Source organism: Acinonyx jubatus, chromosome D4 (assembly GCF_027475565.1).
Source record: "Acinonyx jubatus isolate Ajub_Pintada_27869175 chromosome D4, VMU_Ajub_asm_v1.0, whole genome shotgun sequence".
Classification (NCBI taxonomy): Eukaryota; Metazoa; Chordata; class Mammalia; order Carnivora; family Felidae; genus Acinonyx; species Acinonyx jubatus.
Window position 1 is genome coordinate 7,748,198 of NC_069391.1, and position 13,911 is coordinate 7,762,108.

Below are 13,911 nucleotides of genomic sequence, written 5' to 3' on the forward strand. Positions count from 1 at the left end.
GGCCCGGCCAGGAGCCAAGGTTGAGAACATGGCTTCAGAGTGAACGAGCTGGTTTGAATCTCACTTCAACATATACTTACCCTTTGTATGAACCCGGACAAGTTCCTTCTCACTCTAAGCCGTCAGGAAGGTTCTGTGTCCATCTTGCTTGTGAGGAAACTGAGATTCAGGGAGGCATGAGATTTGCCCAAGATCATATTGCCAGGTGCTAGGATTTAAGCACAGGCTTGCCCAACGAGTTCCAGATTCTCTGTGGCCTCCAGGCTCAGGAGAATAACCAGGGACCGGGTGCCACCTGTCTGGAGTCGAGACAGAGTGCTCCTGGGTGAAAGTCCCCACGGGTGGGTCGCAGCATGGTCCCTGTCCCACGGGCCTCCTGGCGGGCAGCCTCAGCAGAGCCCAGGGGTCAGCTGACGTGCATTTGAGGCCCTGTCAGCTACTCACAGTGAGGCCTTGGGCAAGTCATTTTTCCTCCAGCCTTAGTTTCCTCATCTGTAGAATGGGGCCATGGTGGCAGAAACACCTCCTAAAACCACTGAGGGCTAAGTCCTATGTGTGTAGTGCTCCAGCTGGTGCCCTCAGGATTAGAGATGGAAGGGTCTATCTAGCCTCAGGAGGGAGACGGGTAGAGGAATCACCAGGCCCTGCAGCACAAATTGCAACCCCCACCCCACCCCCAGGTTGGGTTTCTTCAGATGCCAGAGACCCCAGGCCTGCACGAGCCTCCCAACACTGGAGGCTAGAATGACAAGCGTTGAGGGGGTTACTTACTGTGTGTTTGGCTGGGGAAAGGGAGCTGTTTTTTAAGGACCAGTCTTGTCTTTTCCTGATCTCGTTTCAACTTCTTTTTGTTATTATTATTATTTTTTAATGTTTATTTTTGAGAGAGAGAGGGAGAGGGAGAGAGAGAAAAGGAGACACAGACTCCGAAGCAGGCTCCAGGCTCCAAGCTGTCAGCACAGAACCCGACACAGGGTTCAAACTCAACAACCATGAGATCATGACCTGAGCCAAAGTTGGACGCTTAACCGACTGAGCCGCCCAGGCACCCCTAATTTCAACTTTCTTTTTAAAAGAATTATCATTGGGGCACCTGAGTGGCTCAGTCGGTTAAGCATCCAACTCTTGGTTTCAGCTCAGGTCATGATCTCACGGTTCATGAGTTTGAGCCCCAAATTGGGCTCTGCGTTGACAGTGCGGAGCCTGCTTGGGATTCTCTCTCTGCCCCTTGCTTGCTCTCTCTCTCTCTCTCTCTCAAGTAAATAAATAAATAAATATTTAAAACGATTATCATTGAGGGGCACCTGGGTGGCTCAGTCAGTTTAGCGTCTGACTTGATTTTGGCTCAGGTCATGATCCCAGGGTCATTGGGATCAAGGCCTGAATCAGGCTCTGAGCTGAGCCCAGAACCTGCTTGAGATTCTCTCTCCCTCTCTGGCCCTCCCCCTGCTAGTGCACATACACCCACTCTCAAAAAATTTTTTAAATGAGTATTTTTAAAATTTGAGTATAGTTGACACAATGTTAAATTTCATCCCAATTTTATTTTTATAATTGATGTCTCACATTTTTTTAAACAATTTGCTTTCTTTTTTTTTCTTTTCTTTTTTTTTAGAGAGAGAGGGCACCAATGAGCAAGGGTGGAGAGAGAGAATCCCAAGGGAGGCAGAGAGAGAGAGAGAGAGAGAGAGAGAGAGAGAAAGACAGAAGCAGGGCTCGTGTTCACCCGAAAGCGGGACTCAAGCTCACGGACGGTGAGATCATGACCCGAGCCGAAGTCAGATGCTGAAGCAACTGAACCACCCAGGCGCCCAAGATTTGATTCTTAAGTAATCTCTACACCCAGCCTGGGGCTCAAACCCACAACCCTGAGCTCCAGAATCGCACACTCCATTGACTGAGCCAGCCAGGCCCGCCCCCCTGTCCCTTTCCAGCTTTCTAACAGCCCTTCCAGGCAAGTCTTAATTCTTTTTATCTAACGGACAGACAGGCTCAGACAGGTGCTGTGACTCTCCCAAGGCCAACCTGGGCCACACTGGGGCAGGGATTTCCACTGTCCCGCTGTCAACCCATGAAAAGTCAGACAGGCTTTCTATATTTGTTCCCTATTGCTGCTGTAACAAATTAGCACAGACATAGTGACTTAACCAATATAAAAGTATTACCTTGCAGTTCTGGAGGTCAGAAGTCTGAAATGCGTCTCACTAGGCTAAAATCAAGCAGGGCCGTGTTCCTCCTGGAGACTCTTGGTGGCGAATCCATTCCTTGCCTCTTCCAACTCCCAGGGGCCACCCACATTCCTTGACTCGTGGCCTTGACAACGACCTTGGGCCGAGTCCTTCCTGTGCCGTCTCCCTGACTCTCCCTGATCCCCCATTGAAGGACCCGTGTGATTACATGGGGCCCACCTGGGTAATCCAGGATAATCTCTCTATTTTAAAGTCAGCTGATTAGCAACCTTGATTGCCCGGTGCAATGTAACCTAATTCACAGGTTGTGGGAATTAGGACAGGGACCTCTTTGGGAGGGGGCATAATTCTGCCTACGGCACTCGGGAACATTTGGTTGGGAGAGCAGGTTCTGGGTGAGGGGACCCACTTGCCAAGGCCTACTGGTCAGGAAATGGTTTATGCCCGTTACCCTGGCAATGAACAGCTGAAGCAGGTACCATATTAGTTTCCCAGCTGCTAACAAATCACCACAAACTTGGATGACCCCGAACAACAAAAATTCATTCTCTCATAGTTCAGGAGGCCCAGAGTTTGGGATCCAGCTGTTGGCAGGGTTGGGTCCTTCTGGACAGTCTGAGGGAGAAACTGCCTGCCACTCTCTTTGCCTTGGGTGGCCCCCTGCAATCCGTGGTATTTCTTGGCTTGTAGATGCATGCCCTGTGGTCACATGGCCTTTTACCTCTTTCTGGGCATGTCTGTCCAAATCCTCCTGTTCTATAAGGACACTACTCATTGGGCCTGGGGCTCACCATAATCCAGGTTTTGTTCTTTAATAAAAATTTTTTAATGTTTATTTTTGAGAGACAGAGTGTGAGCGGGGGAGGGGCAGAGAGACAGAATTCGAAGCAGACTCCAGGCTCTGAGCTGTCAGCACAGATCCCCCACACGGGGCTCGAACCCACCAACTGTGAGATCATGACCCGAGCCGAAGTCGGATGCTTAACGACTGAGCCACCCAGACGCCCCCACTGTAACCCACTTGATTACATCTGCAAAAGTCCTATTTCCAAATAAAGTGACATCCTGAGGTTCCCAGGGGACATGAATTTGGGGGGGGGATGCTATTCAACCCAGTACAAGTGGTATATACCAGTTTCAAAAATGGGCACACTTCCGTGCCTCCCTACAGCCTCTGAATGCCACAGCCCCCTGATGGAGTCCCCAAGCTGCTTCATACTGTCCCCTGCTGCCCTGACATACCTGGGGCCATCAGGGACAGAGTGTGGATTGTTATTTAATGAAAATGGTACCAGGCGCGGTCTTAAGTGCTGGAGATAATGCTACAAACGCATTCCGTGCCCCAGAGGGCCTCACCCTCTCCCGGGGAGACAGGCAGAAAGCAAATCGAGAACATCAGGCAGGGCCCCACAACGTCTCTGTGTGCCAGCTGGGTGGGAATGAGCGGTGAGGCTGGGGAGGGGCACCCAGGGCAGTGGATGATGGCACTGCAGCACCTGGAGGGGCTTCAGGGGCAGGGAGTGACCAGCTCTGCCCGAGACTCAGAGGAGGCCTGAGGAAGAAACATCAGGCTCAGGGGGCTCTGGTGACCTGTGCAGAGCACCCCCAATCCCATTTTAAAGAGTGCCTCCGAGAAGCCCGGAGAGGGTAGCTTTCTCATTTCCTCTGATGAGGAAGGTGGATTCTTTCTCTGACGTGCAGTTGCCCCCCCACCCCCCCCCACCCCTCGAGCCCCTATCAGAAAAAAATCACATGGCTCCGTCATCAGCTTTGAAACAACTTTATTAGAAGGCTGTTTTAAAGGACAACTTCCAATTCTGTCTTAATTTGCTTTTTCACAAATTCCAGTTATCCCTAGATTTAGATAAAACAGTAATTTTTGCATTGATCTTTGCATCCTATTTGAATTGTCCTCACCAGGCCATTCTGGTGGAACAGAAGCGCGACCGTGAAGTCGCCAAGTTGACCAGCATTGCTGAGCAGGAGTGGTGGGGGGGGAGGGGGGGCCTGGGGGGGAGGGAGCCCACTTCACAGGCGGGGGCGGGGAGCTGGCCGCCCTCTCCTGGAACCCCCACCCCAAACTCACAGTGATAGGCCCCTCAGTGCCTAGTCAGTCTAAAGGCTGAAACAAGAGATCCTCCCAGCCCAAGAAAGGATCTGGACTTCCACGCTCAATGGAGTGGAGATTTCTGCCACTCTTCCTGCCCCCGGTCAGACCCTCAGATCCTAAGGCTCTTCCTGGGTGCAAGCCCTGCTCCAACCTGCCAGGAGCCACCTCCCCATGACCAGGGCCCTCCTGCCCTGACCTTTCTTCTGTCGCCAGTTCCGAGGCATTTCTTTGGACAGACTTGACGACAGTGCGGCCAGCGGCGGGAAAGGTCACTCCCACGGCCCCTGCTTCCTCTCCCCACCCCACCTGGAGGGTGCTGGGAAGGTACAATCAACCATGAACATAAATATGAATACAAAATGAACTTGAAAATGACAGGCTATTAATTAAACAAATCTATAAAAATAGTTAGGACAGAACTCTGTTCAAATAAATATGAAATAAATAGGCTCCAAGCACTGTGACGCCCTGCATCGGTGGAATGTGAGGCTGGTCCCAATTTGCCCAGATTGGGATTGGACACGAATCCCCAGGGGGCGTCAGAAACAGACTTTAATGCAGTCGGCCAGGCTTTCTACCCCCTTTGTCTTCCCTCTGGAAGCACAGAACTTGCACATTTGTCCAGTGTGCCCTTCTGAACAAAACCCTTTTCCCAACGATACATAATTAAGGCCTTTAAAAACCTTTTCCTTCTCTCCCCAGGACGCGCGGACCCCCGGCAGCAGCTCCCCTTCCCGCAGCTACGTGACGCCTCACCGCTCTCACTCCAGAGCAGGGGACGGGGGTTGGTTCTGAGTTGGTGCCAGTCCTGACGGAGTCTGGGGCCAGCTCAGAGCACCAAGACACCCCGGCAGCAGGAGCAGAGGCTTTCTGCGTTGCGGGACCCAGCACGTGCCTCCCGTGAAGCCATGCACCAGGATGCCAGGCGGCCAATGGCGGGGCGTGGCCTTGCCCCCTGCATGCACACACACACCCAGGTGCCCGTCTGTTGGTGAGCTCAGAAGCCAACAGCAGGGCTCAGATGAGGGTGCGCACAAAAGCCAGACTCCTCCCTCTTCCCGGCACAACCTGGCCAGAGGTGACACTGTGGGCCAGGAAGCCAGGTGTGAGGTCCCCACGGACTGAGGCGAGAGGAGCAAGCAGTAACATGGGGAGTGGGCTGGTAGCCCTCCTCCTACCATATTAACACAGCAGCGAGGAAGGAAGGAAGGCGGGCGCAGGGTAGACGCCCAGCAGGCCAGGGGGCAAGGCCTGCAGCTGGTGGTCTGGCTGCAAGATGGAAGAACCAAGCCGGTTCCGAGCCCTGCTATCTCGGCAGGCACCGCAGGAAGCGTCCTGTCCCTGTGTGCGTGTGCCTGTGTCCTGCTACCCCCCCACCGGAGCGGACGTGAGAGTCGACCAGGGTCAGCGGGACACAGCCGGTGAGCCTGCCAGGCCTTCCCCTACTCCCTTGCGGGCGCACCCCAGGCTTTTCACAGCTTGGCTTCAGTCAGCTTAGTGTTGACACATTCACAGAATGAGATGGCTGAACATCCCGGGGCTGCAGGCCCAGGATCCGTGAGTCTGCCGAGCGAGGCGGGGTCGCACCCCCGTCCCATCACCGCGACTGCACGCCCAGGGTGATCTTCAGGTTCTCGTAAACCACGTAGCTGATGCTCACGGCTGGGATCACCTTCATGAAGTTGGGGGCCAGCCCCCGGTACAGGCCAAAGGCGCCCTCGGTCCGCAGGATCTGTCTGAAGAGGCTGCTCATGGTCACCTCCGGGGCGCCCTCGATGGAGGCTGTAGCGAGAGAGGCACCCATCAGAGGCTTGCCAGCTCCTCCCGAGAGCCTGACCTGCCCTGGGAGATGGGCCCCTGGGCACTGGCCCAGGACCAGCATTACCTTGGGCCTGCATCCGGGTCCTGACCAGGGCCAGTGGGTAGCTGGCCAGCTGACCACAGGTGCTGGACATGGTGCCACAGGCCAGGAGCACAAATACGCCAGGGTCGGCGCTGTTTACCGCATAGCGCTGCAGCCAGGCATTCTTGAGCGTCTGAAAGGGGAAAGGGGAGCAGGGATGAGCCCAAGTGCCTCTGAGCCTCACAGAGACCTTGTGAGGCCACAAGAGACAGGGGCGCTGCGGGTGGGGACACAGTTATTGGATCCACACAGGAGGCACTTCCTTGTCACATGGGATCCTCGAGGCTACTGTAACCTGATTCGCTTGGCCTGCCTGCCCTTTGTTTCTGCCCTCACTGGGGGCTCCTGGATAAGACTGGGAGCAGGGATGACGCAGGGGCAGCAGCACCTTCCCTACACAGAGAGCCTGACTCCTGGGGTCTGAAGTCTTCCGGGGGCACAGTGGACCCCCCACAGAGTTGTGCTCTGACAATCTGCCCACTGAATCCCTGAGGGCGTAGACTTGGGGGCTGCAGTGTGACAGGAGACCCTTGCAATGACTTGATGACTCTGGGAGGAGACACTGGTGTTCCTTGTCGCAGTCATCCCCAGTGTCTTTCAGGAAGTGTGACAACAGATGGGGGGGTCCTGGCTACTAGGGGTTCCTCACCTCGTAGACGGCTAGGTCTATCCCAGCGTAGGGGATGATCCCCAGCATGTTGGGAACATAGCCTTTGTAGAAGGCGGCCATCCCTTCTCTGGCCAGGATCTTCCTGGCACAGTCCAGCATGCCCGAGTACTGGCCTGTCTTGCGCAGGGCCATCCGGGTCTTCAGAACCTGGAGAACCCAAAAGGAACGACGGGAGGGTGAGCATGGCCCCCTCCTCGCCCTCAACCCCACGCACACTGCTTGTTCTAAGAGGCTCTACCACAGACCAACGTGGCCCTCACCTCCATTGGATAGATGCTACTCTGCGCGATGGCCCCAGCCAAGGACCCTGCCACAAGTCTCTCGTGAATCCTCAGAGTCTCCTGGTCACTCCCCACAAGACGCTTGATCTAGAACAGAGAGCAAACGGACTGATGCACCCCAGAGATCAGCACACTGGCACCTGCCCCACCATTCCTCCCAGAGCCAGTCAAGTTTAACCAAGACCCGGTGTCCCTGGCACCTGTGACACCGCCCCAAAATAGAAGGAACTGACCCACAGTGGAGCTGGCAGCAGGGTGGGGGCCGGACCCAGCCGCCTGCCCCGCCCTGCTGTCCCCAGTGACTGGCTCCAAGTTCCAGGGCATCAGCAGCAGGGCAGGGACCTCAGCCCAGGGAAGCTGGGTCCTCACCTGTTCATAGGCCATGAATTTGATGGCCGACTCAGGGGCAATTTTGAGGACATTGATGCCGTTGCCCCGCCAGAGGGATTTGGCCCCACCTTCTCGAATCATCTGGGTGAACCCGCCCACGATGCACATGTTGTTGCTTCGGGAAGCGTGGACCTGAGGAGGGAAGGACAAGCAGTCAGAAAGAACCCTGCGGCCAGAGGGCTGCCATTGATGGACAAAGAGGCTCTATCACAGGCCAACACACCGAGGTCAGCGGGCAGCTCTCTGTTTCTCAGTTTTCAGAAGGGTAACGCGACACCGTGACAATCAAACACGGCTACCCCAGCTCCTCACTGTACACCCACTGTGTGCCAACATTGTGCTAAACACCTTCACAATGACTACCTTAAAACGTTTCTTGGGGCGCCTGGGTGGCTCAGTCGGCTAGCGTCCGACTTCGGCTCAGGTCATGATCTCACGGTTCGTGATTTCAAGCCCTGCGTCAGGCTCTGTGCTGACAGCTTGGAGCCTGGAGCCTGGAGCCTGCTTTGGATTCTGTGTCTCCCCCTCTCTCTGCCCCTCCCCAGCTCATGCTTGCACTCTGTCTCTGTCAAAAATAAATAAACTTTAAAAATAATTAAAAAAAAAGTTTCTTAAACTGAGCTTTCTCTTATCGCAAAATTTCAAACACATACAAAAATGCACAGAGATATCATGGGCTTTCATGAGCCCATAATCAGCTTCGACAAGCATGAAACCACAGCCACTCTACATCTGCGTGCGCTCCCCACCCCCACCTGTTGGATCGCTTTAAGGCACATCCCAGACACGATCATTCCACCCACGCACCGCTTTTCATCCCTACCACGTTCCTGGGAATTCAGTTAAGAAACACAAATCGATGAGGCAATTTGCTGGAGCCCCTTGGTTTTTTTTTTTTTTTTTTACAGAGGACCTGGACGTCCCGGCACTAAAGTGACTTGCCCAAAGTTCCATGGCTGTGAGGATGGGGGACCCCCTAAAGCTCTTCTCCCCACACCATTCCACCTCCCAACTTGGGCACAAGAAGGGAATTCACATTTAACAAGCTTCAAACCAATGCAGGCTCAGGAGGGCAAGGGGGGGGGGCGGGGGAGGAAAGGATGGCACCTTTTCTGAGCAGGGCTCAGAAATACAAATGTCAGCACACAAGCAAGGGGACAAGCAGGTGACTGGCCATATTCAGGTGACACTGAAGTCCAACAGGGCGTCCTCGTGCAGGTCGATTTCACAACCCTGTCCCTGACACGGGCCTAGCTTATCTCTGCCCTGTGGACGTGGAGTCAGGCACCCGGCCAAGGTAAAGGTCTCCGGGCCAGGTGGGGGTCCACTTACTCCGACCCCGTGTGATGTCTATGCAAGATGCACCCAAGGAAACAGGTTCCTGTCACACCCGGTTCTCGGTGGCCTCACTTGCCCCCATCACGGCCCTGTAACGTGACCCCTGGCTTGCTTGACCCAGATAAAATGAGATAAACTATGTGCAAAAGGGCACCTAGATCTGGATCTTATGCTACCCTGTCTGAGCAGTAATTCCGATCTAATTTAATGGGTTAGAAAACCGTAAGCCAAACAGGGTTATACAAAGGAGGGGAAAACCAACCCGCTGAGGAACCAGGGGATAGAACCCAGGCAGTCTGAGGCCCGCTTCCCCACATACCTGCATAAGCACCTTGAGTCTGTCCAGGGGTGCCGTGCAAGTTCTGGACACGGCCCCTGCCCCGCCTCCAGCCACGAGGTGTCTCCACCACATCCCCGTCTGCCTCTCCTCCACTGTGAATTCGTCCGGGACCGTCAGATTCTCACCCACATCGAAGATCTGCGAGGAAGACCAACAAAGATAAAATAAGCAGGCTCCCGACTCTCGTGGCCAAGCTGCTGGCAGACAGCTAGGTCCATAACGTTCCACCGTCTAGAAGGGCCGAGCCCGAGGGGCCACACAGAGAGTGAGAATGCCAAGGGCCCAGGGTCGGAGACGGGTGTGCCCCTCCCCCTTCACCGTGTGAAGGTGGCACAGCTCCGATCCCTGTCGGAGCCGTGCAAAGGCCCAGGGATAGGATCTGAGAGCGCAGCTGGAAGAAAGCAGTTATAAAACCACTTGGACGGCTTTTCAGATACTGCCCCTGGCTCCTGTAAGAATGGCTTACAGAGGCATTTCAGCTGAGGATCACCAGACTGCCTGTACTGAAAGGGTCAAGTCAGGGGTAAAAATTCTTCTGAAACCCGATGTGTAACCAGATCACGCTGGCAGAACATTGTGCAAGGGCCTCAGCAAATATCAGAGGGGTTGCGATGCCTACGTAATGGCCTCTCTCCTGGGCGGCATCCTGCCGAATCCGCACCAGCTCTGCTCTGACGCCTGGAGCAGGGCACCTAACTTCCCCCATTGAGAGCCAGGCGCGCCCTGAGGGCGAGGCCCTGACCTGGACACAGTGGGAGACAGATTGGAGGTGAACCCCAAGCGAAGGGGCTTGCAGGCGGGGCACCAACATGGCCACGAACAGGGAGGTGTGGGTCTTTCTGAACAGCGGCGCTGACAGGCGTGAAGGAACACTATGAACAGGACTGTGGGGATGTTTTCTTTTGACAGAGAGAAAGGACACAAAAAGTGGGGAGGGGGGGGAAGAAACTTAATGGCTCTGTATTTGTTCTCTGTACAGTGTCCCCCGCCGCCCAAGGCACACCCCGGCTTTGGGAGAATAAGCCGGATCGGGGAAGGGGTGTTTGGAGTGGGCCCTGAAGAACAGGCGGTGTGTGGGGCAGGAGGGCACCCCTGGCAGAGGGAACCCATGTCTGGGGAACGGCTGCGTTGGCTGGTATGTGGGAACAGAGGGTGCACGTGGAGGGCTCTGGGGGGCCGCCGGCGGAGTGAGCAGGAGGCAAGCCAAAAACCCCGCCCTCACCCCCACGCCGGGGTGGGGGCTGACGCCACACGAGGGGACCCTTGAACGGAAGAGGCGGAAAACGCCTCGGGGGACAAGGGACTCACCGTGGAATGCTTCCAGTACAGGATGATCTCGGGGATGTTTTCCACGGGATGCAGAAGGTGGTAGTCTCTCCACTCGTTCCAGTCGATGGTCATCGTGCCGTTTTTATCCATGCTGCAAGACAAACGTACGGTCGGTTTCCCCCGGTAAACAGGCCCGCGTGCCAGCTGCACATCCCCCCTCCAGGCCAGCCAGGGGCAGGCGCGGGGCCACTGACGAACCCACAGGAGGTGCCTCTGCCCCAGTGAAGAGGCGAGGTGGCTCCACACCCCACTTTGCACAAAAACGGGAATTATCGTGGCCCACAAGAACCCCGTTCCGATCAGGCACAGAGGTCAAGGAGGGAGGCAGTCACCAGGGTGACACGGATACTTACTAGGTGACAGGGCCCCAGAAGTGGCCCGTTCGTATTCTGACAGACAGACAAAGGAGGATGCAGAGGAGAGAGGAGAAACACAGATAAGTGCTTGGAGCAGATGTTAGTGAAGCAGACACACGCCACGGCACAAACGCCCGGGGAGCAGTACGAGAGGCAGCTGGCCCTGACCAGCCCCTTCCGGCCCCGGGGATCTGGAAAAGGCGCAGGCAGGACGGGAAGCCGCTCCTAACGCAAACCTGCATGACTTCCTGGCAGAGTCACTACGCTAACCCCCCAGGACCAGGCTCCCCTGTGAGCCGTCTCGGGGCAGCACGTCTGAGGACAGGGGGGAGAAAAGTCGGCCTTCTCAGGAAGAAGTCCATCGTAAACAGGCTGCCCGAGCCCCTTCCCCGCCAGGCAGTGCTCGCCTTTCACCCACTTGAAACGCCCCCAACTAGTCTTTGGTCTTCACAGGCCACCGGTGAGCGGGCACGCTTCCAAGTGATTTGTGACCCTGGCCTGGAACCCGGGGAGCAGCGGCTCTCGGGGAGAGGCTACCTGGGGCTCGCGTCAAACCATCAGAAGCCGAAGTTCAGAGAAACAGGGTCAGTACAGTGAAGGGCACCACAGAGTTGGTCAGAGAACGCCTTTCTTTCGTCACACGCTAGTTAAACCAAACGCGGAGGCTGACGAAGCGCTCACCTCTTGAGAATTTTTTCTGCCTGCTGTTCGGAGATCTTGACTCCCAGGTCCCGCAGGGACTGCATGATCTCCTGAGCGTCGATTCGTCCTGCAACAACAACAAAGGCTTCAGCCGGGGGCCGGGCCCCGCGAGAGGCCTGAGACCCAGGGCAGCCACTGGCTCTGGAGGCAACGCTCACCATCATTCTTCTTGTCCAAACTCTTGAACACCAGCCTCAGCTTCTTCTCATGATCTTGCAGATAATGGACAAATTCTTCAAAGTCGAGTTGCCCGTCGAGGTCTTTATCTCCAGCTTGCACGATTTTCTACAAAACAAAAGGAAGGTTTGGTCCATTAGCTCGCGCACTAGCTCTCCCTTGTCCCTCACGGCGCCCCGTCCCCAGGAAACAACTGTGCCAGCCCACGAACAGAACAGAGGTGGCCCCAAGGACCTGAGATGCTTCCCTCGCTCTACTCCCAGAGCCACCATTCAGACTCCTGGGGGCTGGCCAGAATCCAAGCAAGAGCGCATCCTGCTTCCCTCACAAGCAAAGAGGGAAAAGTACACCCAGGAGAAGCCCTTCCGCAAGAGGCTAACAGTGGCGGGCTTGGCACTTTCTCATCCCGAGTGTCCTGAAGACTAACTTGTTGTACCCCAGGGTCAGCTGCGTGGCTCCCCGGCAGCACTGTCCCTGGCACCAGGCCTCGGCCTGCATGCTCTCTGCCCAAATGTGGGGACGGCCCTGGGCGCTCCAGATTCCCCCAGCAATGCTGTAGCCTGCTCTTTATCCCTACAAGTGGCACTGGCCCAAGAACAAATGGGTGACCACGGTAAAGGTATGGGGCAGAGCTGGTCCCTGCCAATGCCTGCTTGCCGGAAACACTGCCAGAGAACCCTGGTATGAGCCAAGGGGGGGCTATTCTGGGGCTTGGGCTTAATGGCACCGCCGGCCTCTGATCCCAGGTGACATAACTGACCTCAGCTCCCTCAACGAGGTACCAAAAGGCAGGCCAGCTCTTCTTAGTAGTTTACTGACCCAACAAGGCTTGAAGAGACCCCGTTCCTTAACAGCACTCTGTGCCTGCCCTTAGAGGTGAGCCTTGCTCAGCAGCTGCCATTGGGTTTTGGATGCCCAGCACCTGGAAATTCTCCCCAGACGAGTGAGCACTTGGCCTGTGCCATAGGACCTGCTAAATGCTTTACTTCTAGTAACCTGCTGAACCCTCTCAAGCAGCTCTAGGAGGCAGGTACTGTCATTTCCCCCATTTTACAAAAAAAGGAAACAGAAGCTCAGGGAGGTTAAGTAATTTATCCAAGGTCACACAGTTAGGGAAGTGGTGGGCGGGGTTCAAGCTGGGCCTGCTGGACTGCAGAGCCACCTCCCTAGAGATCCTGCTGCCGCCCTAAAAGTTAATCTCAAGAAGGTGGGGGACACACATGAGTCACTGCAACCCAGCAACACCCCAAAATCTAGACCGAGAATCCCCTAAGGAAAATGGTTATAATCTTCCTGTGTTGCCCAATTCTCTCAGTGAGAAACACATTCACCATTCACAAACCAATATGGCTTTAAAAGTCTCTGAGCCAACGGGTTAGGAAATGGATGGACCATTGGGCGAGCTGGTGCCCTCCAACGATTACAATCAGGGTTACTCTCCGAACTAGCTGATGGCTCTTTGCGACCGCTCAGCCACTAAGGGTGTTAGGAGGAGGCCTGGACAGATACCATGTCACCTAACATGATCCAAAGAACAACTCTGGGGGTGTGGCTGGAATGTGAGACAGATGCTGGTACATATTTTATCTGTTATCTGGAGTTAACTTCCTGCGGACATTTGCGCTCTCGGCCAAGAACGGTACGAATTACATATAGGGTTATCAGTCTAGATTTATGACAAATGGAAATAGACTCTAGGAGGCTTTGGCATCTGGGCTGTTCTGCCACCAACGCAATCCATGTGCCTTGGTGTGGGGGGTGCCTTGTGATACAGAAAACCCAAGGTTGTGTTCATGGCAGCTGATTTCAAGATACCTTCAAAGTCATTGGTTCTACCTCAGAACTACTGGGCCTACTTTCTGGCTCCTTCCTAGGATATGCTAATCACCACCACCCCTAGCACACCATCCGACCTCCACTGCCATCAGGAGCACTGAAGGGACAGCATGAGATCTAACAGAGAAGTCAGGGTGCCCCTTCAGGAGGCAAGCAACCCCCACAGGCCGCGTAGCCATCTCCCCGTCTTTAAAATGTAAGGATTTCTGCTGCCTCCCTGCTCCCAAGGGAACTCTCCCCCTTCCCAGGGCACAGCACCCCCGGCTCCGACCTCTGTAACACGACTTCCA

General features: G+C 55.2%; 1 protein-coding gene across 6 annotated transcripts in view; it reads right to left on the reverse strand.

The window, feature by feature from the left end:
* Positions 1 to 3,953: 3,953 nt before the first annotated feature.
* Positions 3,954 to 13,911, reverse strand: part of SLC25A25 (solute carrier family 25 member 25) — a 33,709-nt gene continuing 23,751 nt past the window's right edge. For 3 of the 6 annotated variants that reach the window (XM_027035212.2, XM_027035216.2, XM_027035217.2), the window contains exons 2-11: positions 11,767 to 11,893; positions 11,588 to 11,675; positions 10,904 to 10,939; positions 10,530 to 10,641; positions 9,201 to 9,359; positions 7,523 to 7,675; positions 7,133 to 7,240; positions 6,852 to 7,019; positions 6,185 to 6,335; positions 3,954 to 6,081 (exon numbers count right to left, since the gene is read on the reverse strand). In XM_027035212.2, the coding sequence (XP_026891013.1) occupies positions 5,897 to 6,081; positions 6,185 to 6,335; positions 6,852 to 7,019; positions 7,133 to 7,240; positions 7,523 to 7,675; positions 9,201 to 9,359; positions 10,530 to 10,641; positions 10,904 to 10,939; positions 11,588 to 11,675; positions 11,767 to 11,893 (1,287 nt within the window). In that variant the 3' untranslated portion in view covers positions 3,954 to 5,896. The remainder of the gene's footprint in view (positions 6,082 to 6,184; positions 6,336 to 6,851; positions 7,020 to 7,132; positions 7,241 to 7,522; positions 7,676 to 9,200; positions 9,360 to 10,529; positions 10,642 to 10,903; positions 10,940 to 11,587; positions 11,676 to 11,766; positions 11,894 to 13,911) is intronic. The other 3 variants (XM_027035214.2, XM_015062380.3, XM_027035218.2) reach the window with 1 other exon arrangement.